Below are 18,115 nucleotides of genomic sequence, written 5' to 3'. Positions count from 1 at the left end.
AGCTGTGGAAAAATGAGAGTGACGGGTGCCTTGATTTTTTTTTTTTTTTTCCTAAATCACTTTTGAGAAAACAACTTGAATTACAAAAGAAATGGGTGTTAAATGTAGAATACCTGGAAATGGTCTCTGAGGATTTGATAGCAGCTTTTACCCAGGCTCCTATCATAGATGTGAAACCCGAGTCCAAACTAGGTGCGTAGACGGTCCACACAGCAAGTGGCCATGCAGAGCCCTCCAAGTGCAAGGACCTGTGTCTGCCCCAGCCGAGCCCAGCACTCTCCAGCCCTTAGCCAGTGGCCTTCCAGTCTCCCAGTTCACAGCTCTGCCCAGTGACCTCCCCCATCTCTCTCTCTCTCTATCTCTCTCTCAAGATTTTATTTATTGAGAGAGAATGAGCACACAGAAGCACCGATCCCAGGACCCCCGAGTTCACGACCTGAGCCAAAGGCAGACGCTGAACCGACTGAGCCACCCAGGCACCACTCTCTCTCCCTCCCTCGGGTTTGAGCCAGCAGGCACCTCAGGGTGAAGCAGTACTCCCTGAGAATCGAAGTCTCCCGCTCTCTGCCAGTCCGCGGGCACTAGGGCACCCAGACTGCCTCTCTGTGGAGCTGCTCAGCGTGGTGTAGAAAAGCCCCCCTCTTTTCAATTGCTCCAAGCAGCTTTCCTCCATCCACCAGGAGCCTTGCTATTTGCACAGTCAATGGCTCTGGCAAGGCCAGGCCGCCCCTCCCTCCCCTGGAGGCACTGTGGGCACTGTTTGTGTCTCGGTCTCTATAGACTCAGCATTCAGCACTTGAAGAGGGTGAGACAATGGCCAGAGCAGCTGCCTGCAGACGGGGCTGGCTGGGAGGCTGCCGGGGAGCGGCAGGCCAGCCAGAGTTTGTGCACCTGGCACCTGTGAGCTTTCTCACAGGGCCAACGCGGAGGGGGTGAGCAGGGGAACTGGGATCCAGAGGACCTGGTCCAGGCCACCTGATTGGCTCCCTCCGCATGCCCGCAGCTTTCTTGGCCGAGCCTTCCACCAGCTGTGGAGTCCCTCAGGGCCTGGAGGGAAAAGCAGGGTCCTGGCCCCTGGGAAGCCCACCATTTACAGCCTCAGGACAGGAAGAGGCAGGACACTTACCCAGGTAGAGAAAGACAGACACTTCTCCAGGAGCCCGGCCCAGGTAGAAGAAAGGTGCATTATTTGCAGAGATTGAGGTTGGTGCAACATGATTTAATTTGATTGAGCATGCATTTATCGAATATGTACCATGCGCCAAGTGTTCTGGGAGGAAGGCATGTCCCCGTCCAGCTCATGACAGGCTTGCAATATGTCAAGGGAGTCAGGGGATGCACGTGAAGGATGCTCACACAAGTTCAGTGTAAGTACTGCAGCGGGCCGGAAGAGAGAGGGACTAACCTGACCCAGAAGGGGCCCTCCAGGGAGGGAATGAGCCCTGGTGCCTTGGGGGAATTTAAACAGAGGCTGGAAGGTGACTACCGGGCCTGAAGAAGGGATTCCTCTCTGGAGCAGAAAGGTACGATAGGTGATGGCTGAGATCCCCACCACTTCTGGGTCCCATAACCTGGAGTCCCTGTTTGCTGCTTGGTAAATACAGCCGAGGAAAAAGGCTCCGCTGGAAGTGAAGTGGCGCATTGGCCCGGGCTCGTGAGAATGACCCGCAGCTGCTGGACTTAATTCCGCAGTAAACAGCGCCGGTTCTTCCCCCCTCCGCCCCCATGACTCCCCTCTGAGCAGGGTGCCAGGAAGGCTAGGCTGGGCTAAGCCCTGGGCTCCCCTGGAGCCAGAATTCTCATCATCACGTTCAAGTGAGCACTGAGTCTCCAAGCAGGGGCAGACCCGTCAGAACGGAGTCTTGGTCAGCTCTCTGCTTGCACAGCTCTAACTTCTAATCATTGTCATAAACAGGACGGAAGCAGCTGCTCACTCCAGTCTATTATCAGCTTGGTTGGAGACAGAGAAATTTAAATGACAGTACGATGCTTAGCAAAGAAACGAAAGTCGGTGTTAAAAATAAAGAAAACAAGACAGCTTGTTTCATCGAAATGGAAGGGTTATTAAACAGCCCCGAATTAATCAGTGATCTGCCAGGGCTGTGAATTGAAGAGCAGCAGGACCAGGGGAGAGAGCTAAGGGAAGGTGGGTGGGACACACATCCCATGGCAGGTGGGGGCTGGTTGCAGAGACTGGGAGAAGCGGGTAGGTCTTCAGAGGGGGAGAGGTGGCAGCTGATTCTCTGCCCCACAGGTAAGAGCAGTTAGAGGGCCCTGGGGGCTTCGGTATCCCAGCCTCTGTCCTTACAGAGCCCTGCTTCTGGACTCTCCATCGGCCACTACCGGTGCTAGCTCTGGGGGCCGCCTCCAGCCCTTCTCCTTCCCACCAGCCAGGGCGGGATGGGAGCTGAATGGTTTTCTGTGGATGGCCAGAAGCTCCAGACCTTTCCCTCTTTCATGGGAGTCTGCAAGAACTCAACTCTGAGTTGAGCTCCTGATACCCCACCCCCATTCCAAAGGGCATTCCTGAGTATGACTGGAGTCTTGCCCAGCTGGAGGCAGTGAGTGATCCTTGAAGCAAGTAGTCTCACCTTGGAGATCTCAGGGGGGTCACACCTCCAACTCCAGGGAGCAGAGCAGCAGGGCTAACGTGAGCCCCAAGTCTCACTTCCACACTTGGTACCTTTGCTAGAACATTCCATCTCAGGTATACCTGCCTTCTCACCTGCGTCAGCTCTCCCGCACAGGCTGTGGGAGGAGTATGCCAATGACATAGCATATGGGACATTCTTAGTGAGCTCTAGTATCACTGTGCCAATGGCAGTTTCTATTACAGGGCGGGGGGTGGGGATGGTCCCTGGGTTCTAAGAACAAAACAGCAGAAGAAAGGTTTCGCAGAGGGCATAGAATGGGTCTGGCAGAGAAGCTGACGCGCTCACACCTTGGCGGGGCCATGGGAGGGGAGGCTGTGGCGGAGTCCGTCTCTGTGCATATGTGCACCAATGCCGCCGTGCAACATGTTGGATCTTGAACCAATCACTCCGAGAGAGCATTCTCTGCTCTTTGACCCCAACATTCTTTCTCCCCACCCCTCCCTCCCTCCTGCTTCCCTCCTGGCTGTTTACCCTTTTCCAGGCTCCTCTCTCACACCCCATTCATCATCCAGGCCAGATTCTCACTCAGGGAGTTCTTTTCATCTCCCGCCCCAGGCCCCACACCCTCCCACCACCCCTCAACTTCCCTCTCCTGCTGCACCAGCCTGCATCACCCCCACCCGCCCACCCCCCACCAGCTTTCCCTCCAGCACATTCTTCTCCCCATGTGTCAGCCTCTCTGATAACTGTGTCTTTCACTTTCCCTCCCAGGAGGGCTGGGGTCCTAGACATTGCAAGCTGATGGGACTACACGGGTCTCCCCGAGGGGCTGATGCCACTCCAGGTGGTAAGGGTCCTGCAGACCACGTGCTTGTGCATCTGGGCACCGACAAGCCCCTTCAGTGGACAGATCTCTTTCCAGAATGGCAACTCTCCTGGTCCACACGTGTCCCTTTTAATCCAGCTCCAGAGCACTCCTCCTGCTCCGTGTGCAGGGGTGTGAACATGCCTGTTACTTAAGAGAGGCTGCCTGGCAGCTCAGGATCTTTTCTGCAGGAGCTCAGAGTCTCAGACAAAGAGAGAAGAATAGAAACAGAAGGTGGGAAGGCACAGGGTGGGGCACAGCCTGCTTAAGAAGCTTCCTCAGAAAAAGAAGTTACAACTTTTTATTCGGAGGCTGGTTGTCAGTTCAGAAGAGCACTGGAGAAGAAGAGAGGCGGCGGGGGGGGGGGGGGACTTTACCCCTCATGGTGGCCAGACCCGGTATGGGAAGAGTCTAGAGAATGCGGAGCTCCAGCCCTCGGCACGGGCTCCTGCTCCTCCTCTCCCAAGGGCCAGCTTTCCGCTTTCCTCCTTCCCTCCTGCTTTCCTGCCAAGGGCACCTGGATGGATCACCAAGAGCAGCAGAAATGGCCCTTAAATCACCCTCAGGATGAGAGGAAGAAAGCGTGGGGCTCAGAGACTGGGGAGAAAAGTGACAAGGGTCAGTGGCACCCAGTTCCTCCTGAGAGGCCAGGACCTCAGAGGTTTCCCCGTCCTAAGAATCTTGCATCACCTGGCTGACACAGAGCCTCCAGCCTTTGTCACCAGCACACACAGGGCAGCTGGCTGCTGTCAAGGGGATGATGTCCTTGTGCAGTGTTTCTCCAAAAACAGAAACAAGGGTCACGGGTATTTATTCAAAGTGGTGGAGTTTGTGGAATACTTTGCACATCCATTGTCTCATTGATTCTCACCACAGCCCTGAGAGGTGTCCTTCCACAGCTGTGGAGATCGGGGCCAGAATGGTTAAATAACAGGTTCAAGATCACTGAACTAGGACGTGGTTGAGCAAGACCTGAGCCCAGGTCTGTCCCCAAAGCCCACAGTGTCTGCTGCCTGGCCACACATGCACCACCATGAGTTTGACCCCCTTCTGGAAGAGCCCTGTTCCAGAACCTTCCAGGGAGATTCTCACCCCACCCCATCTGCTCCTGATCATTCTTGCTGTCAGTTGGCCACTTACCATATGCATTCTGTGTGACCTGTGAACTTGGGCAGTTTGGGTCTTCGGAGCTCTCTTGCCAAAGAGAGCTCTTTGGAGCTCTCCTGCACGAGGTCCATCTGTGTTCCACGTCCTTCACCGACAGAGCTGGGGCCTCCCCCGCCATTCTTCATCCTTCTGCCCCATTTCATCCACCTCCCAGTGACATTGGCTTTTTCCCCAGCGGGTTCAAGATGACCAACATTCAGGGCCCTTCCCAAACTGTTCACCCCCTTCTTCATTACCTCCATCAGTTATGGCAAATCATGGAGCCAAGCGCATTGGTTCATGCCATGATGCAGGGCAGACTAGTCGCTGAGGAAAGCACAAGGGCATCCCCATGTCCCCTGTCCCCTGCTTGTCATGACTCAGACCGAGCACAGAACTGAGAAAGAGGCATCATGCTGCCCATCACGGGATGCCGAAGAGCCAGGGATTATTCCTGAACTCTTACCTAAGAGCCTCTAATTCGATGGAGAGTAGGACACAGTCCTATAACAAGAGAGCCAACAACAGCAATGCAGCGTGTGCTAAAAACAATGCTTTCTGGCTGACTTTGGAGGAAAGAGAAGCGATGAGGGGTGGGGAGGACCTCAAGGCTTCCCAAAGCTTTGAAGGATGCACAGGGCTTGGATAGGCCAAGAAGACTGTGGGTACAGGTGTTCCAGGGAGAGCGGCTAGGGCGGTGAAACTCTGCAAGATGTCCTGGGGACTCAGCACGTGAACCGGTTCTTTGGGAGAGGAGTCACTCTGGGAGAGGGGGAGGGGAAGCTGTAAAAAGAAGAGCCAGCTTGGGAAGAACTTGAACTTGGGGACTTGGCAGTCCGCCTTGAGTCTATCTGGGCAGCAGAAGGAGTTGCCATAGGTGGATATCACACTCCAGCCACGAGCCTGGCAAATAGACAAGGAGTTTGAAGCACAGGAAGTGATGCAGGACGAGGCACACCAGGTAGGGTATCTGCGGCCAAATCTTCGCTGCCAGTGGCTTTCACTGAGGTCAGTCTTCGAGGAGAGTCTGGGCCAGTCTTACATGTCTCAGGGAGATGACACTAGGCTTGCTGGTAAGGAGACCCACTCTTGAACTTTGGGAAGCCTGACTTCTGGAAAAGGACGAGGTTTAAGAAACGCACATTGAGCTGGCCCCAGTGGCTCCTTTCCCTGCCGTGAGGACGTAGCTGCAGTGGTGGGGAGTGCGCCTTATCCCTGGAGCACGTAGGCGGTCAGTGGCCGGCTCTGGGAGCCATGGGGTAGCAGAGAGGCAGGAGGGTCCCCAAGAGAAGGAGGATGTGCCAAAGAATGGCCAAGGCCATTGCAGTTTTCCTTCAAGAGACGCAAGACTGGGTAGCTTGCCGGGAAAGTGAGTGGGGTTTTGGGCCAGGCCACTGGCGGAGAGCGGAGAGGAATGCCTGGTGTTTTGTTTGGGTTCTTTCTTCCTCTCCCTTTCTCTTGCTTTCCCTCCCACTGCTGTGAATTGGAGCTGTGTCATTATTCTCTGAAAACATTACAGTTAATGGCAGCATAATATGCCATTGTGTGGTAACCGTAATTTATTTAACAATTTAGTAGGGTACTTTCTACCCTGTGTCCTGCTCTCCTGCCCCATTTCAACCCCAGAGCCCCATGGCTCTCCCGTGTACAGTAAGGATGGGGTGAGAAGGCAGGAGAAACGTCTCTGGGCTCCTTGGAAAGGTCATCTGGAAAATCTCTGAAAAGTGACTGCAAACCAGCAGACCTCTTGCCACAGAACAGCCCCAGAATCCACCTTGTAACAATCATCCTGACCCACACCCTCCCGCCACCCCCCGGCCCGGCTTCAGTACCAAAGTAAAATGGGAGGCTCACGTTTTGACCTTTGAAATCAAGCACTTGCCAGGTCTTCCTTAACATTCTGCTGAGTTTTCCCAGACCAGTGATGAGAGGGTTTGCTTGAAAAATAACATCCGTATATGTAGGTAGAGTGGACTAGCAGAGAAAGCATGGCGGTCAGGAGGTCCCGCTTCCTAGCGGAATGACCCTGGTCTAGCAATTCAGTCTTGCCGAGATTCGGGTTTTTCATCTGTGAAATGGAGAGGAGAACACTCACGTTGCAGGGTAAGCACAGGATTCTCCACTGCATGTGCGACGGATCTAGCACAGTGGGCCCACTCAGCAATTAGTTAATAAATAGTAGAAGAATGGCAGCTCCTCTTCATTATTTTTTGCTATAGGAAACAAATGGCAGTGGCAGTGGCTAACTTACGCTACTCGTGGCCCTCGGGGTACGAAGGCTCTTATCTTAGCACGAATCCAACTCAGTTTAGCAAAGCCATATCCGCACGTTGATGATGCCCAGCCTGCCTTTGGAAGGAGCCTGAGAATTCCTTTTTCTGTTCTTTCATCCTAAAATGCCAGAACAGTGCCCCCACTTCTCAGATGGTTGAAGCAGGGGCCAGCTCAGAGTCCCAGGAGAAGCCAAGTGACCTTTCAAGGCCCCACGCAGTGCCCAGGGCAGGCTTGCTCCCAGGGCCTGATGCTCAGAGTCCCGCTAACTTTCGCCGCAATGCTTTCTGCCCCAAGGGTGAGGTAGCCATGGCAAGGCTTGCTCCTCCTTGGCCATCCCCCAGAGGGGGTTGAAGAGGGCAAAGCCTGCAGAAGGGGGAGTGGGAAGGGGGGCGGGGCGGGCAGCTGCTTGAAATTGATTGCTCTTGGAGTTTAGTTTAGACTATGGACTCTCTCAGCACTGCCCGGGGGGCAACCTTTAGATAATAAAGGGAATTCTGGGAGATTTCTGACAGGCCCATGACATATGGGGCAGGTCTGCAGGGTCAGGCGGTGTATCTCCCTGCTCCTGGCCCCAGGGTAATGAATCTTGTTTTGACTTTGTGAAGCTAGCCCAGGCACTGCCCCAGAAAGGAGCCGAGACCCCTCCCCTCCGCCGCCCCTCGAGTGTGTGTGTGCATGTCTTTGGAACCCTTCATAATTCAGGGAGACAACTCCAAGCTTTTATGGCCTGAGAGGGGAGAGGACAAACACCGCATGTTTTGCTAAGGCCCTGGGAGAGCTGGTGTGGTTTCCAGGGCCCCATCGGAGCCCACTGGGAGAGCAGAGTTGGTGGGGGCGGGTTGAGGGAAGCAACAGAAAACCCGTCACCTAGGGTAAAAAAGGCAGTGGTCCCATAACAGAGCTGGGAGAGGAGCTGGTGTCAGCTGGAGGGAAGCACAGAATTTCCCATCGGGTTCTAGGGGCCTGTAGGTGACTCCCCTACTCCTCCGGGCAGGTGCAGCAGAGAGGACAGGAGCCACTCGCAGGAAGAGCTCCATGATCGAGAGGCAGCAAATGCCATCTCTGATCCCCCGGGGATAAAGCAGTGACAGGCAGCGCCACAGGTCTCTAGGCCTCAGTTGGGCACAGGTGAAAGAGGATGTTTGCTGCCGTCAGTTCCCACGGAGACATGGAGATTGACATGTCTACGGCTTGGGCCCCGGGTTGGCGTATGCAGACACGCGTGCCTGCACGGGCCTGCCTGCACGCCCAATTCCTTTAAAAGAACAACCCCCCGAACCACGATGGGAGATGGGGGAGTATGTTCTCCGTGCCCCTGCTGTGTTAGCTCCCTAGGGCTGCTCTAACCAAGTGCCACCAGCGGGCTGACTTCCCAGCCCTGGAGGCTGCGAGTCGAGGTGTCTGGAAAGCTGGCTCCTTCCAAGGGCCATGAGGGGAAGGTCTGTTCCAGACCTTTCTCCTTGGCCTCTCGATGGCTATCTTCTCTCTCTCTGTGTCTCTCCGCTTGATCTTCCCTCTGTGCCTGTCCAAATTTCCCCTTTCTGTCAGGACACCAGTCATTGGGATTAGGGCCCAACCTAATGGCCACATTTTAATGTAATTAACCTCTGTAAAGTCACCGTCTTCAAATACAGTCTCATTCTGAGGCCCTGGGGTTAGGACTTCGCCCCAAATTGGTGTGTGAGGGGTCATGATGGAACTCCGAATACCTGCCTTTCTGCCTTTCTTGCCAGGACCCAACCTCTGCATTTTGCCCCGTCACTCTGCCTCTGCCCACTGTGCCGTCTGAGAGGTCGAGTCCTTGGCTGTCATGTCATCATGTGGGATCCAGAGCAGAGAACCACACACAGCTCTGGTCACCCAGACCCTCACTGCCTCGCCGCCTGGAACATGGGCTTCTCTTTCACTGCCGATTGGAACCCCTAGGGCCCCCAACAACGTTCCCTTCTCTTACTCCCCAGTGCTTGGCCACGGGCTCTGCTCACCCACCTGTGACGGGAATCCCAGGCACATCCGGGTGGGTGTGTTTTCTCACATCTCATGGTAAGAGAAGGTGTCACCAGATGTTGTCTCAACACACACCGTAGGGCCACCATATCAGCCAGCATCCTCCATGCCACCTCCTCAGGGATGGATGCCAAGAGGCCCGTTTTCCCCCTCGGGCTCCCCTCACCTTCTTCCCCTCGCTCTGGGGCCAGATGTAGTCACTTAGCGTCACATAACAGCACAGAGTCGGGGGGAAAAATGACATTCGATTAATGAAGCAAACGCAGCTGGTACAGCAGTGACATCTAAATTGTTCCTTTGGTCCCTTTATTTTCTGTAGGAAATTCTCCCTCTCCCCACAGTCCCCCCCTTTCCCTTTAAATCGCGTGCATAAAATACGCTAATAACAATCTTCGGTGTCTGTGCATGAGTGACAGCTGAAATAAGAAAAAGACTAATCGTCCCTCCTGCAGCCCTGTCACATGGAGATTAAATGAGCCTCCCCCCAGCCCCTCCGTGCTCGCCGCCCCTCCCCCACTCTATCCTCTCCATCCTGGTCTCTCCTCAATGAGAATCATGGGCATTTGAATAATAATATTATAGACGCCATCAGGGTGACAGTGGGGAAAAAATCAGCTCAAACCCATGATTATTCCTTCAATCTAATAATTATTTAAATGCCAGATAACTCCTTTCACTCTAATTGAGGCCTTTCGGCTGTCGGCATTACCCGGGGCCTTTGCGTTCGCCCTGGCGCTCACCTTGTGCTACCCAGCGTGCCTGGACTACCTCCGTGGTCCGTGTTCGACAGAGTGACGCTCGGCACGTGTGCATGTACGACTGCACAGAGGACATGATGACAGGTCCTTCAGGATCGTGCCGCCCACAGGGGACCAGCCAGGCCCCCAGAATCGCACATGCAGACATTTCATCCTCATAGACTTTAGTTCATAGAAATCTTAAACCCAGAGGAGACTTCTGAGGTCACTGGGACCAATCCCTTGCCTCGGGGTACACGTCTTCCTAGACAGCTGCTGGGAAAATTCCCTGTTAGAAGAGCCCATAGTCTCCTTGGCAGGAAGCCCAGGAATCCTCTCTAGACAGGATGTCCCCCTTAATATCTAACGTTCGTCTTTCCTGCTGCAGTTCTAACTCTTTGGGAAGAAGAGGCCTCCTGTCACTTAGACTGCCTCTGACCTGTCTGTGAGGTTGTCTGTACCCCAGAAGGATGTGGCTTGGGACAGCATAGCCCCCGAGTCACAACGTGGGTGCCATTCCCGCATGTGGCAATGGGTGTGGCTTAGAGGAGGTCAGAGGAGGTCATTCTCGGGACATAGACAGGAGCCACTGACTGGCTCTTTCATCCCATCCCCCTCGGCCCCGCATCCCTCACCTCCTTGAGTCTGCTCTGCATAGTCACTCCCTGCCCAGGCCGAGTGGCGGGCTCCCTTCTGCCCATCCGGGGGCTGCCACCATCAAAGGCACCTTCTTACCCCAAACGGGGCAGTCTTGAGGCAGAACATAACTGACTTCCGGGACTCTTTCACCTACCGAGGAAGCATGGGACTTTCTATCAAAAGGTCTAGCCTGTCTCTGACTCACTCTGGGTCACGTTGGACAATTGGTTTTTTTCTTTCCATGGTCTGTGGTTTCTTTATAGGAAGGAAGGGAGGTGGGAAGAAAGGGAGAAAAGAAGGAAGGGAGAGAGAAGGGAGGGAGAAAGAAAAGAGAAAAGAAGTGAGTTGGAGTGATCGTATAATCTCCTGTAGCGTTGGCCCGGATTCCTGCTTTATAGGCTCTACTCATAAGAAAGGGGTGTTGGGACAAAGGACGGCCCTTCCCCCACCCCCACAGTGGGTGAGGAAGGAGGTGACAGTGGAACCCAAGAGCAGCAGCTAGCTCCCTCTTCAACGTCACAGCCTCACGGCCACGCTTACCTTCGCTCTGTCACCATCTGGCTCCTCAGGATCCTGGCCATGAGAGCCACTGAGTCAGTGCTGTGGTAGTAACAGGCACCTTTTGCCATTATTGTCATGAAGAATGTCATAGGCAAGAGGTTGCTGGTGATGATGGTGCAAGTGGTGGTGATGAAGGTGGGGACAGTGACAATAGAATGGAGATGGTGGTGGTGGTGTTGCTGCAGAAAGGTCCAAGGGTGTGAGATCTATGATCATGAACTTCAACTCAGTTTAGCAAAAATGGTACCCGGATTCTAACTCTCCTTCCTATTGGCTCCTTTTGCAATAACGGAGACCGAGTGAAAGCACAGAGGCGTGTCACCCAGATCTCCTGGGAAGAGGCATCAGAGCGGGTAGGCAGGGAGGAGAGGCTCCTGCCCTGAGCTGAACTGGGAGTGCCTGATTGTCACTTCTCCCCGCTTTGCCACCGACACCTACAGCAGCTGATCTGGAAGGTATTAGATACTTCCACAGGCTGTCACCAACACCTGCCTCCTGAATCCTGATCAGAGAGATGGTGTCATCAAGCCCTCCGAATAAAATATTTAGGAATACTTGCTTCCCAGAGAGCCAGGGGTGGCCTCTCCTTGGTATCAGGAGTGCTCTGAGTGAAACGTCTTCAGAGGCTCGGCCGAGAGGGCGAATGTCCTAGAGCAGCGTGTCCTGAATGGGGACAGGGGACGGGAAAAAGAAAGAACAGGCACGTTTTGGCTCTTGAGAATGCCTCTGACAGACTGACTTCACACACAGCCACAGAGAGAGATGACAGAAAGGACATGTCATTAAGGGAAAACTCCCAGGTTGACATTAGATAGTTGGTATCGGGAAGAAATGCTGGTTATACCAAGTTCCTAGGCACATGTTTGCTGACTTCTACCAAACCGAGGCTGGAAAATTCATTCTGAGACAGATCGTGGAATGGCGGAGTCCATGAAGAGCTGGAAATATTGACAAATAAATTATTAATAATAGTGGCTAATGTCTCTGGAACGTTTCAAATGGACTGGACATCATTCTAAGTGTGTTATATGTGTTAACTGACTTCATCATCATAATCCTATGAGATAGATGCTACTACTAATCCCATTTTATATGGATGGGGACAGAGCATCACAGAATGGCTAAGTACCTTGACCAAGTTTACACAGCTGTCAGCTCTGTTTGAATCCAAGCAGCTAAGTTCAGAGCTCAGGCATTTAACCATTAGAGCACACCACCTCTCAGCAGAGGCACAAATGTTCTACTTTCCTCTGAACTCAGGAGACCTGATCCTTGCCAGCTGGGCCCTGCTTTGGAATGGTAATATCAACCTTGGCACAGAGTGATGGAGGCTCTCAACTTGGCTGTTAAGTCCGTTGTCCTTGTGAGAGCCACATTCCCAAAGTGGACCATGAGCCTCCCTTGCCACCTCTGCACTGTAGACCGTGCCTCCTCTTGACTCCTGTGTACCAGTACCTGCTGCTACAAGGGCAGAAGGTCCCGGGAGCCGTCGGTCCCAGAGTAGATGCTGATTAAGGAGTAAGAGGTAAGCAGGCCACTATAGTGGTCTAGTGAGAAATCCTGGCCCAACCAACCTTACCAGGACCACAGTCTCAATGACAAACTCTAGAAGCTAAAGGAAACACACTTCCACCAGTCTTCGGGCAGACTGCCGAGAGGCAACGTTGGGACTCTTGCAGTAGTATGATAGAGAAAATCACTCTGGATCTGTTCCCTTTCCCTTGACTTAGGCTTCCCAGATTGAGCACCTTCACTGAGTCAGGGAGACCTGGGCCTCACAGTCTACCCACAATGTTTATTCCCATGAAAAGGAAGAATCTGAGCAAAAAGGGAGCTCAGGAGCTCTGGTAGGATTCCTGAAGCACAGTCTCCTGGGGAGGCTTCGGTGATCATAGTAACAGTGGGCCCAAGCTGAGCACTCACTGTGTCCCAGGTGCCATGCTAAGAGGTTCCCCACATCATCTCATTCTCTTTTGTGACAACCTGAGAGATACCTTCAGTCATTGCCCCGTTCTGCCGGAAACGGAGGTGAAGTTGACTTGCCCCAGAGCCCAGCTTGTCCCTAACAAAAGTCACTCACTATTCAAATTGTGCCTCAGGAGGAGAGTGGGCAGGGGGGTGAGATGGTTGATCTTAACCTCACACTGTGTGCTTTGGTGCTCTCTCTGCTACCAGGACCTTCTTCCTCCAGCCACGGGCTAAGCATGTATGCAGCGTGTGTGCTATGGCGAAGGCAGAAGTGTAATGTTCAGCTCAGGGCCAGGGAGTCTGAGGGTACACTTTCTAAAAGACCATACCCCAAGTGCAGACTGCGGACACTTCCACGGCCTTCCTCACAGCTCTTCAGGGGACATTCTGGCCTCCGCGTGGCCAGAGGAGCTTTCCTACCCAGGGACAGGGGCATGGCCAGAATGGTCTCTTGTCATTCCCGCTCCAGCTGGAGAATGTGAGGCTTCTGTTATTTCCTTTCCACAGCTCCTCTTGAGGAATTCACGTCCTGCTACCGGCCCCAGGACGTCACTAAAAATAACCTCTGGTTTTCAAACCGAAAGCCCAAAGCCCTGTCTGTCGGGAGGCTTTGCTGGTGCGCGCGTGGGGCCGGAAGGGCTGTGTCGGAGTCGCTGAGGTCGGCCCGGGCCTCATGCCGCTGTTGCCTTCCTCTTTCCAAGGAAGCCTGGGGCCTCGTGAGTCACCCCAGAACACCCCAGTGGAGCCTGGTTCGAGGAGGGTGGTCAGGTGGGGCTTCCCTCTGGCTCCATGGTGGCTGTCAAGGCCTCGAGGAGGAGCGATTCTAAAGATACAGAGCAAAACTGCGGATTTTCCAAAACTGCGCCTGTTCTAATTCTACCCCATTCCAGCCAGATCTGGGGGCAGGGGGCGTGCGGGAGGGGGGAGTTGAAGGAGACACGGCTCTCCTAAGCTGCCTTGGAGCAAATTCTCCATCCTTAGTTTGAGTGTTTCCACTCTTTTTCAGAGTTCTGTCTGGACTTGTCTGAGAAGGTTGCTGGACAGTCTGTCCAACTAGAGAGCAGATTTCTCGGCCAGACAGCTCACTGCCTCCTCCCGCCGCTGCCGCCTCTGCCACTGTCCCTGTGCCTGGAAATCAGAGGCAGTGCCCTCAGAGACTGGGACAAGCTCTACTCTCCCATCTTCTCTGCTCGGGAGTGTGGAAGCTCCCACAGGAGCCCCACCTTGCCCTTCTGGCAGCTTCCGTAGAATACAGAAAAGCTTTCAGACCTGGGGGTCAGAGGGGAAGGAGCAGAGGAGACAGGACAGGAGAGTGACTGGACTTCGGGCAGGACAGGCATGGACTTCCTGCATCCTTAAACCGCCGCGGGGCCCCCGCAGTGGCTGGAATGAGGGTGACCATCGACTCGTCTCCCTTTGCTTCTCCCCACATGTTTGAAGCCCAGAACTCTTGCCCAGGTGGCTCAGGCCGGACTCAGGGAGCCAGCCCCCCTCAGCAAGGAGGTCGGTTCCTCCCATGCTTCACCTGGAGAGAAGCTGAAGTGGAAGCAATTCCGGCCAGACCTGGCCACTTGCTCACTGGAACCGTGGAGACGCCATCCCCTTGTCCCAAAGCAGGCTGTTGGAGCGGGAGGAATATTCATCCTTCTCCCCAGGGCCGTTCAGGCCCCTGAATGCCACACGGGAGAACCCCAGTCCTGACAGGGTCCCCGTATTTCACTTTTCTAACAGGTTTCAACAGCTCACGCTCAGGAATTCTCGTTTCTGGAGAGGACGAGTCTGAGGGGCAGTGGGGGGCACTGTTTTTTCAGGATGAACAGCTCGGTCTCCTTCCCTGCGGAGGACAGAGGCTGAGACAGCACTGAAATGCAGCAGTGCGAGGGGCTGGGTAGTCGGAAATAAGAAGGAATTTTATCGGCAACCTCAGGCTCTGGGAGTAGTTGACCTGGAGAGCTTAGAAGAGGGCCTTCTAAACAAGCTTTTCAAAAACAGGAGAAATTTCCACTCGACCGGGAGAGGACAGACGTGACACCTGGGTAGGGAAGACTGGCTTTAGTGCCGACACTCGGATGGACTGGCTGGGTGGACTTAAACAGTCTTTTAACCTCTCTGAGAGATAAAAAACGATGTCTTAAGAAGACAGAAATAGAGATGCTTTGTAAAGTTAAAAAAAAAAGAAAGAAAGTATTTTACAGCATCAAGGCTGGAGACCAAAATAGATAACAGGATTCCCTGAACATCCCAAAGAGGGGGAAAGTATATTAAAAATAGAAAAACCAAAATACAGAAGGAAGAGACTCAGAGCTAGCGGGGATCGGGACCCTGGGTCAGGCCATCCTCCTCCCCTTTGCAGGATTTCTTATCCCCTCTGACCACTCTGCCTTGTGTTTTCCAGAACCATGTGAGGGCCAGCCCAGGAAGGTGGAGTAGATGAGAACTGAGAGGCTCCGTGTCCTCCTGCCCGCCCCACTCAGAATGGAACAGAGGAGGCCCTGGCCACGGGCTGCAGAGGTTGACAGCTGGTCGGTGGTCCTGCTCTCCGTGGTCTGGGTGCTGCTGGCCCCCGGGGCCGCCGGCATGCCTCAGTTCAGCACCTTCCACTCGGAGAACCGGGACTGGACCTTCAACCACCTGACGGTGCACCGAGGCACGGGGGCGGTGTACGTGGGGGCCATCAACCGGGTGTACAAGCTGACGGGCAACCTGACCATCCAAGTGGCTCACAAGACGGGGCCAGAAGAGGATAACAAGTCGTGCTACCCACCCCTCATCGTGCAGCCCTGCAGTGAGGTGCTGACCCTCACCAACAACGTCAACAAGCTGCTCATCATCGACTACTCAGAGAACCGCCTGCTGGCCTGCGGCAGCCTCTACCAGGGGGTGTGCAAGCTGCTGCGGCTGGACGACCTGTTCATCCTGGTGGAGCCGTCGCACAAGAAGGAGCACTACCTGTCCAGCGTCAACAAGACCGGCACGATGTACGGCGTGATCGTGCGCTCAGACGGCGAGGACGGCAAACTATTCATCGGCACCGCCGTGGACGGCAAGCAGGATTACTTCCCCACCCTGTCCAGCCGGAAGCTGCCCCGCGACCCCGAGTCCTCCGCCATGCTCGACTATGAGCTGCACAGCGACTTTGTCTCCTCCCTCATCAAGATCCCCTCCGACACCCTGGCCCTAGTCTCCCACTTCGACATCTTCTACATCTATGGCTTTGCCAGCGGGGGCTTCGTCTACTTCCTGACGGTGCAGCCCGAGACCCCCGAGGGCGTGGCCATCAACTCGGCGGGGGACCTGTTCTACACATCCCGCATCGTGCGCCTCTGCCAGGACGACCCCAAGTTCCACTCCTACGTGTCCCTGCCCTTCGGTTGCACGCGGGCGGGCGTGGAGTACCGCCTCCTGCAGGCCGCTTACCTCGCCAAACCCGGGGACTCCCTGGCCCAGGCCTTCAACATCAGCAGCCACGATGATGTGCTCTTCGCCGTCTTCTCCAAAGGGCAGAAGCAGTATCACCACCCGCCGGACGACTCTGCCCTCTGTGCCTTCCCCATTCGGGCCATCAACCTGCAGATCAAGGAGCGCCTGCAGTCCTGCTACCAGGGGGAGGGCAACCTGGAGCTCAACTGGCTGCTGGGGAAGGACGTCCAGTGCACCAAAGCGGTAAGGAGACGCTCCCCTCCCCCTCCTCCTGATCCGACACTGGTCTTCCATTTTCAGGGGGGTGACCCATGGTACAGCCTGTTCCCCACCACCCAGGGACGCAGATGAGAAGGGTTTTAGGTTCACGTTTTCTGGTTATAACCAGGAACACAGAGCCTGACCTAGACCCAACACTTGGAGTGTGTCTGTTGATCCATTGAGTTGTTCCAAAAATGCATAGCGGGTGCCCTTGTAGGCCCTGCCAGCTTCCGCAGTGACCCAGCCAGCCAAGCGCCCTGCCTTCATGGCACTTTCATGAGTGAGGGGAGACAAAGAAATGCATAAGAGGTGTAGGCTGTCAGATAGCAGTAATTACTGTAGAGAAAAATACAGCAGGGAAGAGGGAGGGGCCGTACCCAAGAAGACTGGTTCATTGAAAAAGTGGCATTTGAGCAAAGACTGAGGAAGGTAAGGAAGTGAGTCATGTTGATATCTGGGGAAAACATTCTGCGGAGGGAGTGGCAAGGGCGAAAAATTCAGGGCATGCTTGGTGTGTGTGAAGAGGTAGGGAGCATGTGGGATCCAGGGCTTGGGATCAGGGCATGTGGGAGAAAGGATGGTAAGTATCGAGGCTGGTGGGCGATGACAGGGACCAGACTGTGCGCGTGGAGGGCTTTGTGGACCACTGGGAAGCCGGTGTCAAGTAGTCAGGGAGATATGTAAGTCGTCGGAGAGGGAAAGGAGTCAAGCTGGACTGGTAGATGGAAGACTATGGGAAAAGAATCCAGAGTCTGGGCAAAGAGAAAAGATGAGAGGAAGGGAAGCTCGGAATCCAGACCTAAGGACAGCAGATACAAGAACAACAGTAATGAGCACTGCCCTGACAGAGGGCCAAGGTGCTGCCATCTAAGTGGTCACCATGATCCGTCCATCCATCTGTCCATCCATCATCCATCCCTCCCTCCATGCATTCATCACCCATCCATCTATCCGTCCATCCATTCATCCCTCCCTCTATGCATCCATCACCCCTCCATCCATCCATCCATCCACCCATTTAACAAGAGAGTACTGAAGATGTTCTGAGTGCCTAACACCGTCCCAGGCACTGGGGATGCACCCATAAAAAGATGTGATAAGTACTCTCACATGTGTCATAATCTAGTGGGAGAGAGAGAGAGAAGGAGAGGGAGAGAGAGGCAGATACTGGTAATGTAATACAGTGGCTAGGAGTTTGGGCCTCAGAGACAAAGATCACAGTCCAAATACTATCTGTGCTGCTTCCTGGCTTCAAAAGTAATTTAATGTCTCCACATTATCATCTGTGAAACGGGGATCGTAATGCCTACCTCATGGGATGATCAGATGAGATAATACATGGCAAAGATTAGCATCGAGTTAGGTTTACCATTGCTAGTTACCTATTAGGATGGGTGACAGGTGCCAAGATAGATTTCCGTGCAAAGTGTTGTGGACTCTGGATCTGCAACCTGGGGAAAAATCTGAGGCCAAGGGCCCCATATGGCCTTTTGAGTACCCTAAGTTGAGGGTGCCTGCTAGTGGAACCAAAAACCACTTCCTAAAGTGAGAAAACAGGTCATGCCTCATCTATGCTTCTGTTCACACCATCGTTTGCTTGGTATGGTAAGATAGTGGTTAAGACAGTAGACTTTGAAGTCCAG

General features: G+C 54.1%; 1 protein-coding gene and 1 long non-coding RNA gene across 2 annotated transcripts in view; one reads left to right on the top strand and one right to left on the bottom strand.

Annotated features, from left to right (window-relative positions):
- PLXNA2 (plexin A2) overlaps nucleotides 1-18,115 on the top strand; it is a 212,265-nt gene that overhangs the window by 9,786 nt on the left and 184,364 nt on the right. The window contains exon 2 of the mRNA XM_004775277.2: nucleotides 15,187-16,454. Coding sequence (XP_004775334.1) covers nucleotides 15,222-16,454 — 1,233 coding nt within the window. The 5' untranslated portion in view covers nucleotides 15,187-15,221. The remainder of the gene's footprint in view (nucleotides 1-15,186; nucleotides 16,455-18,115) is intronic.
- LOC123393820 lies at nucleotides 6,150-15,191 on the bottom strand. Its single transcript, XR_006608634.1, has 3 exons — nucleotides 9,627-15,191; nucleotides 8,869-9,086; nucleotides 6,150-6,673 (listed from the first exon to the last, which is right to left on the bottom strand). It is a non-coding gene; the product is annotated as an uncharacterized LOC123393820 (long non-coding RNA).

This window comes from Mustela putorius, unplaced genomic scaffold, assembly GCF_011764305.1.
Source record: "Mustela putorius furo isolate JIRA1106 unplaced genomic scaffold, ASM1176430v1.1 tig00001012_pilon_pilon_pilon, whole genome shotgun sequence".
NCBI classification, from domain to species: domain Eukaryota; kingdom Metazoa; phylum Chordata; class Mammalia; order Carnivora; family Mustelidae; genus Mustela; species Mustela putorius.
Note: the sequence above shows the minus strand (reverse complement) of the source record. Positions and strands in the feature narration are given on the sequence as shown.